Below are 17841 nucleotides of genomic sequence, written 5' to 3'. Positions count from 1 at the left end.
TCCATATATTTTTGAAAATGGTAGTCATAACTTTATATAAAAGAGTTTTTGTCGTGTATAAAATTTGTATAAAAATTTTGCAAATAGAGATCGAAATGATTATGAACCAAGCAAACATTTTAATACTACAAAAATAAAATAAATCAAAATCAAAAGATCAAGAAACAAAAAAAAAAATTGAACCAAAGTAGTATTTTAACCAAATAATAATAACAATAATGATTTAATAATAACGATAATGATATCAACCTAAACATAGCTTTAAGACATCTAATTCCGATCAATGATAGAGAAATTTTCCATCCAAGGGCCTAATATTACAGTTAAAAAAATAAAAATATAAGAATAATAACGATAATGATAGAGAAATTTTCCAGTGGATGGTGGTGGGGTCCACAAAAACACGTTGAATGTTTAGTATTTAAAAAAAGGGTCTTGCTTGGCTGCATGCCAAACGGAAAACCGGTAACTGGGAAAGTCAGCCAGAAGGGGAGGATTGGACCGTTGATTTAATTAATTAATTAATTAATTTTGGTTGGGTTGCGGGGCCCATTTGTAATTTTAGGAAAAACTGAGGGCTTTGGTCAAAAGTCAAATACCGGGGACTCTGACTATGCCCATTTGGCTAATGGCTTTGCTCCACCAAACGCGTCCAAAGGGGATTCATCGTGCTTCTTCCATTTTTACCCTTTTTCTTTCTTTTCTTTTTTCTTTTTTTGTGAAAAATTCTTTTAATTAATTAAAAAATTATTTTAAAATCCCTATAGTATTTAGTTACATGGTGAAAAAGGGAGTTTTATTTTGGGGAAAAGATTTACTTTTAAAAATATTCAAAAAAAAAAAATTATTGTGTTTAGTTATATAATCAAAAAGGGATTTTTTTTCTGAAAAGGTTTTTTTTTTCAATTCAGTTTTGTAAATTTCATCGAATTTAACTCAAAACTTGAAATTTGAAAAGATATCAAAATTAGGTTAAAAAATAATGAGAAAAATCTACTTAGTTGTATCAAATTTCATCTTAAAATTTCAATTTGATCAGACTCTAAAATTAGATACGTGTTACAATTTTTACTCTCCATTTATATTCCGCTAATTTACCAATTGTTTTTCTTTAACCTTTCTTGACTAATTTTATTTGGGTGGGACATCTTAATTAAAGAGGAGAATAAAATATAAATTTAACTTTAGGTAATCAAACCATAGTATTTATTGTGATGTTAAACTTTATATGAGTTATATAACTTTTGAATTTGTTTAAATATATATATAACTTTTGATTTGACGAAGAAGCATTAATTAAGCGTTTTTCTCTTAAAGTACTATAATACTCTTTTCTTGTAAATGATATTGTAACTAAATGATTTCACTAAAAGCACTTGAATGTTTTGCGAATGGTTTTAGAATATTTTAAAGTAACTTCGTTGTCAATCTAACACGATATTTAAAAAAAAATGATTTTAATTAGCCAAAAAGATTTTTTAATAATTCAAAATTTAAAAAGTTAAATAAGTTCTCGAAACCTCAAAGGAACTTTACACTGGCTTAAAACTTAGAGATCGGGTAATAGAATTCTCACCGAAATAATAATAATAATAATAAGGAACAAAGTTTACAATATATGCATAAACATTTTTTTCTAAATATAAACGTCATGGTTCATGCTCGTCAAAGATTTATTCTGTGATTGCATGCTCATAACATCCTCTTCCCTCATGCTTTCATTCTATGTATTTAGTACTTCTGCGTTCTCGTTTCATTGTACATTTGGTGGGAAGTGCTTCCTAGCCACTTTTCATACTCACACGTGCTAGAATTCTTACAAGAGTACCACTATTTACGATCCTTCGTACTTTAAGTTGTATGCTATATATAAAGTGTCATTGTTTATCTTATATTAATTTAAGCGTACAACATATTTCCAAAATATTTTCCAGTGTTAACAAAATTTCTCGAACTATGTTTTCTAAAAACCGTTTCTCGAAAACTACACTTCTCTTTTAAAAAGACTAAGATGAAATAAGCAAGAATAAATATGATATTGACCATGCATATAAATAAACGTACAATTTAAATACGTTGAATATTAACTTTAACATGGTGGAGAGGGAGAGGATTATCCAAATACAAAAGTCATTAAATATAATATTATAAAAAGATGGCTTTGTCAATACAAATAATTGATCAATATTATCAACTAAATTCTTTGAATTGACTTCAAACCAAACCCAATAGTTCTTTTGGCCTAATCACTCTTATCAATTATCTCTAATTAATTCAACTATCTCAATTGTTCCTTACACAACAAAAACTGAATGAATGTTCCAATTAAAGAAATGCCGCGTATTGATCTTTAAAAGAAATAATATTATAATTTATTGAAAGCACGTAATAATACTTTTACGAATGATTTTATTTATGAAAACGTACTGGGAGGTAAAGACTGTAATACTTATTTTAAGATAAAATTACAACACTTATTAAGTTTAAGGTTCAAATAAGATAAAATTTATTTTTATCTATATATTTTCCTTTTTTTCTTTTAGTTCAAATATGAGTAGGTGAGATTAAGATGTAAAGTATCTAACTTAAAAAAGAAAGCTACTATTATATGATCACTTGAATTATGTTTAGGTTGGTTTGAACAATTTTTTTTTAATACACATTGACTTAACTTCTATACCTAATCTCTTTCATTTTTTATAATTAACACAATTTCATCTCTCATTGAGATGACCCAAATTATTGGTATATTGGAAAAAAAAATTAAGAATCGGGTTTTGTCTCAAAACTTCAAAATGATTTTTTTTTAAAAAAAAGGAAAAAGTTATAGACGTCAAGAAGGGGAAAAAAAAAACAAGAACAACAAAAATGGTTAATTAAACTTGAAAAAGAAAAAAGATTGCATTTGAAGAGGTTAAAATCTTTGAATTATTAAAAAAATATATTATTATCACACGAAGAGTAATCCGGAAAAAAGAAAAATCACGGTACAATGATCAAGTTAGTAATTTTTGAGGATCTATCAATAATGTGCATACTTGAATATGAGATTTGTCCCCTATTTATACTAGCAGTAAGTGATGCTTACCGAGAGTTGGTTATAAGACACTTTCACAAGAATTTTAGCGTAGGATCTGTCATCATACTCGTAGTATTGACAAACTCTCACTAAATTCACTCAGTATTTCAATACATTAACTCACACATACGAGGTAACAATTCATGTATCTACAAATTCGTGTATATTCTAAGGAATTAGATCTAACTTAAATTCTAACAAACAATTCGTGTGAGTTGTCACCCCAGTCTATTAAAGATTCCCCCACTGATACTCTATCCCTATCCCGCGGGTACAGTGTTTGAATCAATAGAGAACCTTTTCTTCTGTATTTGTAGGAATCGATATTATTACATTCCAATTTCCTTCCTGATACCTCCCAAGGAAAATTTCGAATTGGATCCAAAATTGATGGATTAGTGTGAGCTTATCCATGCAGTTATGCACTCTTCGAATAGGAATTCATTTTCTGAAAGATTCTAGCTTTCGTGCTTTGGTGGGTCTTCGAGATCCTTTTGATGAGCACACCGATTATCCAGCACAAGGCCGTTACATCTATCATATGATTTTCTAGTTTCACTTCTTTTTTGGTTGTTCCAGACCTATTACCTCGCCCCTTTAACAAATTTCTTTCTAAAAAAAGAAAATTGAATTATTGATTTTTTATATAATTATGAGTGAAGTCTTAGAAGTGGAGGAGGATGGTCAATTTTGGGGAACCCATAGGAAGTTGCATCAGAAACTCTCCAATCACTCCTTAGTCTTTGTATAATATATATATTTTTTTCATTTCCTTTCCAGTTGTTATAATTTTGGTCAAAAAGTAGTTAAACATTTGTAAAATATAATTAACAAAATTAACATGTGCCCAAATTAAAAAGTTAATTTTTTTTTCTTATATAAATCCCACTGCATCTCTCACCTCATTCCTCAAACTAGGACTGAGAAACTAGAGAGAGAAAGTAAAGTCTAGAGAGAGAGATTTCAAATTTTTTTGCTGACACAACAGAAAATGGCCGGAATTTTTAGCATCGGAATGTTGCCGGAGGACTGCGTTTCGGAGATTCTGTCGCTGACAACTCCGTCGGACGCCGGAAGATTGTCTGTCGTATCGGCGGCGTTCCGGTCGGCGGCGGAATCCGACGTCGTTTGGGGGAGATTCTTGCCCGATAACTACGCCCACATTCTCGCCGCCGCTGACATCTCCGGCGAGTCCCCATTTTGTTCGAAGAGAGAAATTTTCTTCTTATTCTGCTCTCCGCTCCTCCTCGACGGCGGTAAAAAGGTAATAATTTAAAATTAAATTAACTCCATAAAATTTTCCTCCTCCATTTAGAAAAATAAATTTGTTTTTTTTTTCAGTGATTGAATAATTAATAATATATAAATCTTGTGCAGAGCTTCCAATTGGAAAAATTTTCCGGGAAAATTTCTTACATTTTGTCTGCAAGAGAACTCTCCATAACAGGGAGCTCTGACCCTCTCTGCTGGAGCTGGAACAATCATTCTCAATCCAGGTATATATATTAAGTTGATAAAATAAATATATATTTTCACAAAGTTTGAAAAATGATAATATTTTTAAATATACATATTAGATTGAAAATTTTTTAAATGGTAAATTTCATCCCATTTTAAAATGGTAACTTTTTTTTTTTAACAAATATGTATAATGATCCCTCAAATTTTGGAATAATTCTTTAAAAATTTTCAGATTTGCAGAAGTGGCAGAGCTAAGAACAGTGAGCAGGCTGGAAATTAATGGAAAAATCGGAACCAAAACGCTGTCGTCGAACACGTTATACGGAGCTTATCTTCTGGTGAAGATCTCAGATTGGGCCTATGGACTGGACTTGGTTCCGGCCCAAGTTTGTGTACAAGTAGGGGATGGGGCCCAGGCCCAGGTTTCTGAGGGCAGCGTTTGGCTGCAGAGAAAAGACAAGAAAAAGGAGGATATGGAGTGTTTGTTTTATGGGAATCGGAGGGAAAGGGTGAGAAAATTGGTGGAAAATGGAGAGAAAATGGAGGAAAATGGATCAATCAGGGTTTTGAAAGAGAGGGAAGATGGGTGGCTGGAGATTGAATTGGGGGAATTTTTCAGCGGAGAAAATGGAACTGATGAAGAAGTGAAGATGAGTTTAATGGAGATCAAAGGATTTCAACTCAAAGCTGGACTTGTTCTTCAAGGTATTCAAATTAGGCCTAAACATTAGAAAGAAAGAAAAAAAAAGGTTGAGATTATGTAATTAGATTGATTCTTTCATTTGTTTTTCTTTTAAAGAATATTAAAATTTTGGAATTGAACATGTTCTTTCATTTATTTTTATGTTGATTAGATCGTGTAACGTGAAAGAATACAAGAAATATAAATAGTGAAAGAATACAAGAAATATAAATGTGAAAGAATACAAGAAATATAAATAATGATATTTCGAGGTCGCGCAACTATAAAATATTCGATTTTAAGAAAGTCAAAAAATTTGAAGCGCCAAGGGAGAAGTGTTTGCAGAGATCCTAATGGAATAACATAATAATAACACTTACTTTATTATTGAATAAATAAAAAAGTCAAATATTTGAAATGTAATTAAGTGAATTAAGTTGACAACAAACTATATTATAATATATTTAGTTTCTTAAATTAAGTTTTAAAAATTATATTAAACAAACTTTTTACAATCTTTAATCTCATAATCCAAACACCACGATTATATTACATACAAATTCAGGTTCTCCAATCCAAGGTTTATCGTAATAAGACCGCCATTTTGTGAACTTTCATATTAGAAAATGTATAACATTTAAAGAAAAAATGAATTATCATCCGTTCATAATTTCTAAAGGAGAAATAGGGGGAAATAGAATTTTTTTTTTTTTAGTTTTCTTTTTTAATTGGTGTGGGATGCTTTTGAGAGATTTTCTAGCTAATATAAAATTGACATTTGTTGACGCCTAAAAAATGTCATCAATCACTATAATTGACGTTTTTTACCTATCAAATGTGGTGGTCTCATCTTTCTAAAATCGTTAGTTTTACGCGATTAAAATTAAATTTGTCAAAGACGTAGTTCCTCGTTTATTTGTTTGTTTTAATTCATCAACTTTGAACTATGTAACGTTATATAGAAGATAGAACATAATTAACTGAAGTGTCCTCGTTTATTTGTTTGTTTTAATTCATCAACTTTGAACTATGTAACGTTATATAGAAGATAGAACATAATTAACTGAAGTGTAAAATAATTGAACTACGTTCACCCATCTCGATTGATTTATCATAAATTTATTCTTTTCCTAGGAAATCATTTTACATTTTAATTATGTAATAAATATTATATTGTGTAATTTAGATCTAACTTTTAACTCTAATGATTTAAGTAAACAAGTTAGTTTTGGATTTGGATCTTTGGGAGCCGTTCATTATTGTTCTGGTTTCTCGTTTCCAATTTTTTTTAAAAACCTAAATATTTGACAACTAAAAACCCGTTTATAATGTTCACATTTCTTATTTTTGTTTCCTCCTTTTATTAAAAGAAAAATAAAATTACATAACTCCAACTGCATAGAAACAAAATTTGTTTTCATTATTTCAAAAGTTTCTATAGAATTTTGAAAATGTTTCTAAAATAATGGAAAATAAGAAATATAAATAATTTTTAAATATTTAGATTTTTCAAAAAAATTAGAAACGATAAATAAAAAAACGGAAACTTTACCAAAGATATTAGTTTATCCAGATCATCTGGACATTCGAGTGTTTGATTTGAATTCTACCACTTTTGGGATTTACAACCAAATTTTAAACTAAACCCACTTCCACGAAGCATTCGTTTTAATCTCATTATAAAAATGATATTTTTGGTTTATGGGTGATTTGATCATTCCACCACATTCACCTATAAAAGAAAGTGTGACACGTGCAAATTTGATAATAATTACATTTTTCAAAAAAAGAAAAGTTCGGTTGCTAAGTTTAACAATGGTACGATGAGTCTGTAAAAAAAAATCATAAGATGAGCCAAAATGTTCAATGATAGTTGACATATATCTCTAGAGGTTGTGAGTTCGATCCCTCATCTACACATGATGTACTAAAAAAAGGAAAAACAATTGTAATGTGAGACCAACATGAATACAGCTTATGATAAGATAGAGAAGTTTAAGAAAATAATACTTTGTCTGAAAAAAAGAAATAGAGATATATCAATTTAAAGTAAATATAGAATAACCATGTAAATAAATATTTACACATGTAGAAATTATATATTCATTAATTTCATGAATGAGAGGGTTGCACAATGAAATTAATATAATATATTACAATTCACTAAAAGCAAGAATACTTTTACTATATATATTACAATTCACTGAAAGCACGTAAGAATACTTTTACAAATCATTTTTCTTATGAACCATTCGAGTTATGTTTATGTTGGTTTGAATAAGATTTCTATACCCAATCTCTTTTATTTTTCATTATTAATCCAACACAATTTCATCTCTCGTTAAGATTACCAAGTTATTGATAATTGGTGTTATATATTCAAAAGGAGAAGATATTTGATTGCCTCAAGATCCTAAAGGTATGCTCACAACACTCTACACTTTATACTCAACTACTTTGATTCTGACTTAAGCATCGGAGCCTGTGTAGCAAGAGCCACACCGGTCTTTAATGCTATTCTGTTTTGCATGTCTCGTCGATCCCTTTTATTATAGAAGATTGGTGCAAATTTGGCGGGAATTCCAAGTAGGCCAAATTTCTGCATCAACAATTGGAGCCGTCTGTGAGGACGACTAAGATCTAAAAGCCAACAATATGAACTCTGGAGAGATCAACGATGTTCTGACTACGATTGTCATTCGAGAAGAGGGATGAACTAAGGAAATTCCGAAGGAGATAAGCCCACGAGTTTCAAGACAGGGAGAACAACATGTCCAGAACCCTAATCAGATCAACGAGGATGGACGGTAAGGTCTTCATGGTGAAGTGAGAACATGTCATGTCAGTAGCTCAACATCTCCAGTAGGTGACCACTTAACCACCAGAAGGATGTGAATAGATCACGCCATGAGATTAGATCACGCAACCAATTTGATACCCTCGACAGATAACGACACAATCGACCGCGATGAAAAGGCCAACTCGAGCCCTGGTCATCACATGGAATCCATCCGAGATGGGGAAAAACGTGCTGAAGATTTAGAATCGATCCCTTTAACATCCGAAGAGCAACGAATTAACCGAGAACTGCTCGGATCCGAGGAGATCTAGGGATAAACAAATCGACATGGATTCTAAAGGCTCCCATTTTCTGAGATAGACGAGGAAAAAGCAAATAAACAAGTTCTGGGGCAGGAACCAGAGCGAACGAATCAACAAATTCCAGGACAAATCCTAGGTAAAATAAGTCAACCCATAAGAAGAATAAAAACTGCTCAAACCCGATGAGGACTAGGGCAAAACAAGTCTACGAGTTCTAGGGCAGGACCTAGAGCAAGCAAATCAACAAGTTCAAAGACAGATTCTGGATGAGGTAAATCGACAGATTCCAAAATAGGTTCTGGGAGAAACGATCAACAAATTCCAGAATGGAGGAAGCAACTTGATCAAGTCTAAGGCATCCAAAAGACAAACTAACTGCTATGAAAACTCAAGGGAAAGTATAAAAAACACAACCCTCATTTTGAAAAACTCGAACAACAAATTGCAACCTACACCCGTCCAAGGTCCACGGAAGGACAAAGCTACTACAAATACCTGACAAGCAAACTACATAACTGGTCATGACCAGACCCTAGGGTATGACCAGATCCAAGGCATGACCAGATCCAGAGTATGACTAGGTCTCTACTGATCAGATGTCTTCTGCCGACTAGGTCTCTACTGTCGACCAAGTGTCTTCCACCGACCAGGCTTATTTTGTCGATCAGACCTATTCTGCCGACTAGGTCTATTCCGCCGACCAGATCCGATAACTGCATGACAGCAAAAGTCAGCAACACATAGCAGCATGAGCTACTTGGAAAGCCGACCTGGTCTCCAAAAATTGTGCTTGGTAATGAGAAGTCACTTAGTCGACACGAGCAGATAGAAGAAAGCGACATAAGAGAAAACGACAAGGCTTGAAGTACTTGAGAAAGTTTTCATTTGATACCTTAAACAAAACCTCCTCAAGTGGGGGCCAGGTGAGTAACAACGGTCAAGGAACTCGAATGGGACAGACCTAGAAGCAGGCCGATAAGCTAGAAGCCAGTCAGTGAAACTGGGGAAAAGAATTCCAAAGGTGCTGAAAAAGGCATGCGTACAGGCCTAGCAAGGTTGAAACGTAAAGCAGGCAAGTCAAACCAATCAAGGAAACCCAAGGTATAAAGTCATTTGGCAAAAGCCAAAATAGGTTAGCAACCCAAGGGTGTTGATTAAACTCAGGGTAAAAAACTGGCAGAAACCAAATAGGTTAGAAACCTAAGAGTAAACCTTAGTTATAAAACTATGAGCAAAAGCCAAATAGGTTAGAAACCCAAGGGTGGTACCGCTAAAAGTTAGATCCCAAGGCTAAAATCTAATGGTTAAAACTAACTGTATAGTAGAGTCGATGAGACTTGATTGCAGCCAACTATGTAGAAATAGTATGGAGCTAGGAAGACCAGCCCATGAAACGACAACCGACAACGACATGAAGGTATTGACTGGACTCAGGGTATAAAACAATTGGCAAAAGCCAAATAGGTTGGAAATCCAAGAGTAAAACCTAGAGTATAAAACCATGGGCAAAACCCAAACAGTTTAGAAACTTAAAGGTGGTACGGCTAGCCCAAAAGTTAGATCCCAACGCCAAAATCTAACGGTTAAAACTAACCGTATAGTAGAGCCCAAGAGACTTGATTACAGCCAACTACAAAAAAAAAATAGGGCTAGGAAAAGCCAACTCATAAAGACGACGACCAACAACGACCAAAAAGAGGGCTATTCCACAAAAATAGTAAACCTATAAACACAAAATACTCTCAAAGTAGAAGTCTGACAATCTTCAACTTTGAGAGTGGGGGCTATTGTTATATATTCAAAAGGAGAAGATATCCTGCCTCAAGATTCAACCAAATTTCAGATTTCCTAGATGTATCAGAATTCGAATTCCACAATCTTTCGAGGGATCAAGATTCAACTCCTATAAATAGGGAAATAAGCCAAACCCTATGCTCATAACACTCTACACTTTATACTCAACTACTTCAATTCTGAATTAAGCATTGGAGCCTGTGTGGCAAGAGCCGCACCGATCTTTAATGCTATTTTGTTTTGCAAGTCTTGTCGATCCCTTTTATTATAGAAGATTGGTGCGAATTTGGCAGAATCTCAAGTAGGCCAAATTTCTGCATCAACAATTGGTATATCGAAAAAGAAAATGAAAGAATTGGGGTTTTGCCTTAAGACTTCAAAATGACATTTTAAAAAAGGAAAAAAAATGGAAAAAGTTATAATTGAACAAACATTTTTCTAACCTGAAGAAACAAAAATTAAATTAAAATTGACAAAGAAAAAAACTTCTATTTTGGAGAGATCGAAATCTTTGAATTATTAAAAAAAATATATTGTTATTGCATGAAAAGAGCGTTCTGACGTGATTGAGTAATCTAGAAAAAAGAAAAATCACGCTACGATGTTCAAGTTAGTAATTTTCAAGGTTACCTCTGGACAATCTATCAATAACGTGCATACTTGAATATGAGATTTGTCCTCTATTTATACTAGCGATAAGTGATCACGCCCACCTGAGATTATTAGACACTTTTTACAAGAATCTTAGCTCATCATAGGATGATTTTAGAAGTATCGATAAGGCCTCACGAAAATTCACTTTAAATCTCGTAAACTTTGTAGAGAATAAATTTGTTCTCTTATAAAACTCAAGAATATACAAAAGAAGAGTATTGTCCACTTTTCTTTCTGGATTGAATTGCTTCAATTTTCTTGGTTACAAAGGAGAGAAATAATGCTTTTGTATAATACCCAAGAGACACCTAAAAAAACACAAATGTAAATATAGATACATATTTACATACCATTCATGTAGCTCACACATTAATTTACACATACGTAACAATTCATTTATCTAGAAATTTGTGTATATAAATCTTGAGAATCGATCTAACTTAAATTCTAACAGACGGTTCGTAAGAATTATCACTTCACTGTGTTTTACGTAACATCGATTAAGGTCTAAAGTATATTACCTCGTCCTTCTCTTTTCAACATCTTCACTCTTGTTATGTTGGTGGTTTTCTATTGTCCCTAACATACTTCTTTCTAAAAAAAGAAATTTGAATTATTGATTTTTCAAATAATTATGAGCGAGTTGTTGGAGGAGGATGGTCGATTTTGCTCTCCGGTCCTCCTCGACGGCGGTAAAAAGGTAATAATTAATTAAATTAACTCCATAAATTTGCCCTCCTCCATTTAAGAAAAAAATAAATAAATTATATATAAATCTTGTGCAGAGCTTCGAGTTGGAAAAATATTCGGGGAAAATTTCTTACATTTTGTCTGCAAGAGAACTCTCCATAACAGGAAGTTCTGACCCACTCTGCTGGAGTGGAACAATCATTCTCAATCCAGGTATATATTATGCTTTCTGAGTATTTTCAGATTCAGAATTTTAAAATTTTAAAATGCAGAATTATATTAAAAATAATAAAAATTTTGATAAATATATTACTTCATATTATAAATCATTCTATGTTCGTTAAAATTAAAACATGTAAAATATAATATATTTTAAATTATATAACCTTCTAGAACAATAATTATACAAGATTTATAAAAAAATGTTAATAAATTAATTAATATAAGTTTAGATTAAACTAAAATTTAGTCGGTAATAAACCACTAAACATATTTTTTAAATTGAAATTTAATTATCAAATCCGTCGCCAAATAAAATATTGAAATTGATTTTCATTGAATTCCTTATTTTCAAATTTTTGTTTTTGTTACCAACCCATGTTTAGTTTCTCTCATATTTGAGTGTTGGATTTGAATTCAACCACTTTGGGAATTTAACCAAATTTTGAACCAAACCCACTTTCACAAAGAAAATTGTTGATCTCATTATAAAAGTGAATTTTTTGGTTTATGGGTGATTTGAGCTTTGCACCGCATTCACCTATAAAAGAAAGTGTAACATATGCACATTTGATAATAATTACATTTTTCAAAAGATTTTTTTTTTACTATAATTTGAGTTCAACTATGGTAAGCTGGGAAATTTAACCATAGAAGATAATAAATGTATTATACATACTAACCGTGTTTATAATTTTTTTAATTAATACTTAAGTTAAAATATTATTTTAGTACATTTATTTTCAAAGTGAATAAAAACTAGAAATAGAGACCAAAATATTATCTAAACCTTACTCTTTTATTCAGTAAGTTCAATATATATATAGAATATTACCTAAAGGGTGCATTCTCATTACATTTGATTCACTAAGTTCAAAAAATATATATATTATATATATATCACAAAATCCACTATATATTTTCAACGAAAATCACTTACAAAAACCAATAGACAAATCCAATCCTTAAAAAATCAATTCATGAGAGAAATAGGGAACAAATTAAAAAAAATCCCCTTATTATCTTTTTCAGAGTCCCATCAATTTGATACTAAAACTCTCCATATAATTTACACGAAGTATTTAGATATATTTTTTAACAAAAATAAAATGGTGAAATTTCAACTTATATAGGTTGAAAGTCTAATTTTATGAAATTGAAAGTTAGATATGTCAGACGGGTAAAAATTATCGAAAAATTTACTGGAGTCGGATTTCCAAGGGTAATTTTTTCTCTATTGCCAATTTTCTTTTTAGAACATGAGGGGAAAGTAAAAATAACATTTACAGTTGCACTTGGGGAGGAAAAAAGGAAAAGAAAGGGGGAAAAAACGAGGCTAAATGGAGGAATTTAGAGGTAAATTTTTTTTTCTCTACGTATGTATGTATTTATTTAATATATATAAATATAAATATCTATGTATGTATTTATTTCTTTATCGAGCCTAACTTGAACCTATTTGAAAATTAATATAAATAATAAATTAATTGAGAAAAACCCTTTTCAACAAATTTAAAATAAAAAAAGAGTAAATAGTAAAAAAATTTAAAAACAAACCCAAGCACAATTACACAAACAGCCCCTCAATTTTCATAAATTAGAATTTGGCGCTTTATCTCATCAAATTCTCTTTTATCTGAAAAATGGACAGTACTGACTGAGTCATCGTCTCCAAATTTCTCACGATCACTCTCCCACTGAGCTTCTCATCGCAATCTCCATCAATGGCTGAAATTTCCAGTCTCAAACCCGCCATTTCCATGCCCCGCTCGCTTCCTACGTCTTTCACCGCGCCTTCTTTGCCGAATTCCATCATTACTCATGAAGCTTTCCTCTCTCCGAACTCGCTTCCGATGAGAATTAAGCTTAATCGCATCCCGATATCGTCATTGTCTAGAAGGTTGTTCGTTCCTTCAGTCTCTGGAATCTGGGACGCCTTAACTGGGGGAAACAACCCCCGCGACGCTGTTGCTGCAATTCGGCGCGGAATGCTTCTCTTCAGGCAGGTTTGTTCTAATCAACTCGCGTAAAATTGCTTCGATTAGAATCGAGTATCGGGTTGAATTCGTGGAGTTTTTGTTGTTTTTAGGGCGATGTTTCGGGATCTTTGGCAGAATTTGATAAGGCAATTGAGTTGGATCCTCGTCAAAAGGCATGTAGGTTCCTGCAATTTTACTATGATGTTAGTCATATGGTTCGATTATTAAAATTGATTTCTTGAGCTTAATTATCAGCCAGTTTGTTTATATCAAGTTCTGAATAATAAAAAAGTGACAACATTCAAATTTGTACAGAGATATCTTGCTTTAGAGTGCAAGTTATAGGAATTAGAATAAGTGATTTATTTTTAATTCTTAGCAGTGTATATGCGTTACTTTGTTTAATCAACTCAGATTTGGTATGTTTGTTATCAGATCTTTGGCAAAGAGGGCTTTCACTGTACTACCTTGATAGGTACCAATCTGCTCCATTTCTGCTAAATTTATGATAGGAGGAAATCCAGAAGAGAAGAAGAAACGAATTTGACTAATCATCATCTCGAAATCGTTAAAGTTGAGAATCACAGTAGAATCTGCTAAGTTCATCATTAGCATGAATAAAGTTTGTCAGGTAAATTAAGATTGAGATTTTGAATAGTTGTAGTAGGAATCTCTTTTTAGATTTGAAGAGGGAGCTGAGCAGTTCCGACTAGATGTTGCCCAGAATCCAAATGACACAGAGGAGTCTATATGGTGCTTTCTTTGTGAAGCTCAATTATATGGAGTTGATGAATCAAGAAGGCGGTTTCTTGAGGTAAGTTAAAATTTGAATAACTTTCATGAAAAGTTGACGAAGTATTTATGGGAATGATTAAAGCAGGAATGAAATATTACCATGTGATTTACAAAGTGAATCAAATACATGGAAGTGTGCTAGGAGGAAAATACTCGAGAATATTATAACAGCACTTGAGTGAGTTTGAGATGATTTTTGAGGGTTTGTGTTTTTAAGCAAAACACTTTTGGATGAAGCATAATTAAGTGCTTTCTCCAATTTTAGAATCTTCAAAATTAGTCTTGGCTATATTATCAAATACCATGAAAATTTAAAAATGTGCTTTTAGTCTGCTAAAAATACTTTTCACCATCTTGATAGCACACTCATCGTTAGGTTCAAATCCCATGATGGCCACCTACCTTATGAATTAATTCCTACGTGTTTCTCAGTATCAAATGTTGTAGGGTCAGACAGCTGTCCCCTGAAATTAGTTGAGGTACGCATAAGTTGGCCTGGACACTCACGGACATCAAAAAATTATATATATATGTCATCCTTAATCATGTTTGGAATTTATATTGTTCAGCATGTTTAATTTACTGTTTCAAATAATGCAATTTAATCCTATATTTTAGTATTCCTAATCTATTACGTCCGGTGGTTATGGATAATGCAACGTGAATGTTCTTACAACTAATATATGAATGCAGGTAGGTAGAGATTCACGACCAGTCATGCGGGAAGCTTACGACATGTTTAAAGATGGTGGTCATCCAGAGAAAGTATGGAACCTCTCTTTATTTTCCTCTTATCTTCAATTCTCCTTTTCAGTCATTTTGTCATTACAAGTTTAATTGGGCTTCTTACTTTCTCAACATTTGTATGTAGATTTTCAATGCCATTGCTGAATTAACCATCTCTAAATTACCTTTTCAGTGAACTATTTTGCTGCGTGTGTTGTTTATTTTCCTAAAATATGATCTGACTGAAGAGTTGTTTTTTACTTCATAGCTTGTTGCTGCCTTCTCAAGTGGCCGTGAGAATGAATATTTTTATGCTTCTCTATATGCTGGGCTCTATCACGAATCAGAGGTTTGGTTATAAGACTTGAAACTTTTTGCTTATTTGCTAATCTATCCCTGCAAACTATTATTTTGTAATCTGTGTGAAAAATAAAATAATAGCCTGAAGCAATATTCTTGTCCTTTTTTCTGGCACACATCATCTTGCAATCGAATCAAAATCATATTAGTTTCTTTTAACTGTGTTATGCTCATGGCTTATCCCACTAATCTCTAGGGAGATTTCGCCCCCGAAAACCAGCTTCACAAGGATTTAAGTCATTAAATTATCAACTTAGAAATCTGGAAGATATCTTCAAGCATCCCAAGTCCCTGCACTAGGTACTTTCAAGATGATCAAAACTATATTTGCTGAAGTTCATCTTAGAAACCGCCATAACTGAAATTTTAATCAAATAAAAGTACTTCTTTTGGACGAGCCTGATGACACAAAAATAATCCAATCAGGAAAACACACTCTTCAATTTCAATCCCTATGATTTTTATTGATAAATCAAACTGTGTTCCATGAGGAAATGAGATGACATAGACATGAAACGTTGCAATATTTCCTCTGTAGAACAACAAGAAATGTGATTTCCTGGCATTACTTTTTCCTCTTTTACAGAAAGATCTGGATGCAGCCAAACAACATATAGTTGCAGCCTGCCAGTCTCCTTATGGACAAAGGTTTGAATCCATCAAAACATAAACTCCAAAGGAATCCATGATTCTGTATAATAAGTTCAATTAAAAGGCAATGCCTCCCTTTTCAGGTCTGATGATTACATGGCTGCTCTCGCCAAAGTTCACTGCCTCTGTCGAAACTGGAGTTTTAGTTGAAGAACTCTCAGTCAGTTGTTTAAACACCATATTCTATAAATTTGCTCCTTTTCTTTCCCCTTTTGGGTAAATTCTATATGTTAGACCTTGGATTTTCAGCATCGAGGAGGAGAAGGATCAAACTTGAATGAATCTCGGGTCAACTCGATCATGAAAATCTGTAAGATTGTAAATCTTAGATAGACGATCACCATAGTTTGAACTTATTACCTCCACAACTTATTTATATTTTTATTGGTTCAATAATTACTGAGCTAACTCATCGTGGTTTTAACCAACATTTGTTGTGGTAAAAGATTTGTTTTGAGCCGATCGAATGAAGGATCCTACTTAAAAAAATTTGATCGGATTATTGTATCTTTTGTCATCGTGTTATATATATATATACTTTTTTTGGTCCCGCTTTCAATGATGATTTATTTTTGTCCTAATTTTAAAAGGTTTATTATGATTCTCATACATTTATCTTTGGTTCATTTTAATCCCTACAGGTTTGGTCTTTGTTTTTTTAAGAATGGACTATTTTGACATCCACTTGTAAAATATTAACACAAACTCAATACACAATCACAATGAAAACCCTTTTACATTAAAAAAAAACTCTTTTAATATAAAATTATGGCTACATTTGAAAAAATATGTTGAGTATAATGTCATGTCGAAATTGTGACCCGAAAAAAATTAGATAAAACATAAAATAAATAGACAAAAACGATCTCTTTTTATAAGTGTATGGACTAAAACTAATACCTCGACGATGCTAAGACTACAATAAATAAGAGTTGAAAATACTAGTATAATAATGAAAATCAATAAGAACTAAAATCAACTCGGTTAAAAATTGTATAGGGACAAAAATAATATTTTAATACAAAATATATTTCTCCAGGCCATTAATCATTATGACGATGAAGATAATTCGAAAGCAAATACACATCCATTTATCAAAGTGAATCTTTTTCCATCTCACGTGGTGTACTAAAAAAATTATATAAATAAAATAACATCCATTTGGCATATTCTTGGTAGGCAGCACAAAAAGGTGGATATTCTTTGATTTATTCCCCATCCCATGACATGGCATTTCCTACCACTAACAACTTCTTGCTACTAGTCTACCTAAAGTTACCATTTTGCCCTCCACCAGTCTCCATTTGCAACCAAATTCCTACTTTTGCTAAAGACTCTTGGTCGTTTTTTTCCCTTTTTTCTTTTAATTTTATTTATTTAAAATAAGGTTTAAATACTGCTTATGTTTGACTTTTTGTTGATTTTTAGAACCAGTACTTTCAAAATAATTCTTTTAATTTTCATGCTTTCGCTTTTGTTGATTTTAATTATTATAATTTTAGAATATTTATTTTGGTCGTTGGACTTTAAAAAGGTAACTATTTCGGTCCATTAATTTGTATTTTTATCTCATTTATTTCAATTAAAATTTTAGCACAATCTCCTCACTAAATTTTTTTTAAATATAATTATAAATTTGTATTTAAGAG

The 17841-nt window shown here is 32.0% G+C and overlaps 2 protein-coding genes across 3 annotated transcripts; both read left to right on the top strand.

Annotated features, from left to right (window-relative positions):
* The first annotated feature begins 3983 nt into the window (after positions 1-3983).
* LOC111023312 (F-box protein VBF) lies at positions 3984-5374 on the top strand. The gene is made up of 3 exons (XM_022300725.2): positions 3984-4343; positions 4457-4575; positions 4773-5374. The coding sequence occupies exons 1-3, from the start codon at positions 4071-4073 to the stop codon at positions 5269-5271; spliced, it is 891 nt and encodes a 296-aa protein (XP_022156417.2). The 5' UTR covers positions 3984-4070; the 3' UTR covers positions 5272-5374.
* Positions 5375-13301: 7927 nt separating this feature from the next.
* LOC111023257 (Tetratricopeptide repeat (TPR)-like superfamily protein) lies at positions 13302-16754 on the top strand. 2 transcript variants are annotated; one of them, XR_002603094.2, is made up of 9 exons: positions 13302-13687; positions 13771-13837; positions 14096-14135; positions 14342-14474; positions 15149-15220; positions 15450-15530; positions 15738-15841; positions 16128-16189; positions 16276-16352. XR_002603094.2 is itself a non-coding variant. In XM_022300648.2 (8 exons), exons 1-8 carry the CDS (start codon positions 13406-13408, stop codon positions 16340-16342), a joined length of 804 nt encoding a protein of 267 aa, XP_022156340.1. In that variant the 5' UTR covers positions 13304-13405; the 3' UTR covers positions 16343-16754. The 2 variants fall into 2 exon arrangements, 1 of the variants encoding a protein (XP_022156340.1); XM_022300648.2 differs by lacking the exon at positions 15738-15841 and having other exon boundaries at positions 13304-13687; positions 16276-16754.
* The last annotated feature ends 1087 nt before the right edge of the window (positions 16755-17841 follow it).

The sequence above is a fragment of the Momordica charantia genome (genome assembly GCF_013281855.1).
Source record: "Momordica charantia cultivar OHB3-1 chromosome 8 unlocalized genomic scaffold, Mcharantia_2.0 BLBB01000008.1, whole genome shotgun sequence".
Classification (NCBI taxonomy): Eukaryota; Viridiplantae; Streptophyta; class Magnoliopsida; order Cucurbitales; family Cucurbitaceae; genus Momordica; species Momordica charantia.
Note: the sequence above shows the minus strand (reverse complement) of the source record. Positions and strands in the feature narration are given on the sequence as shown.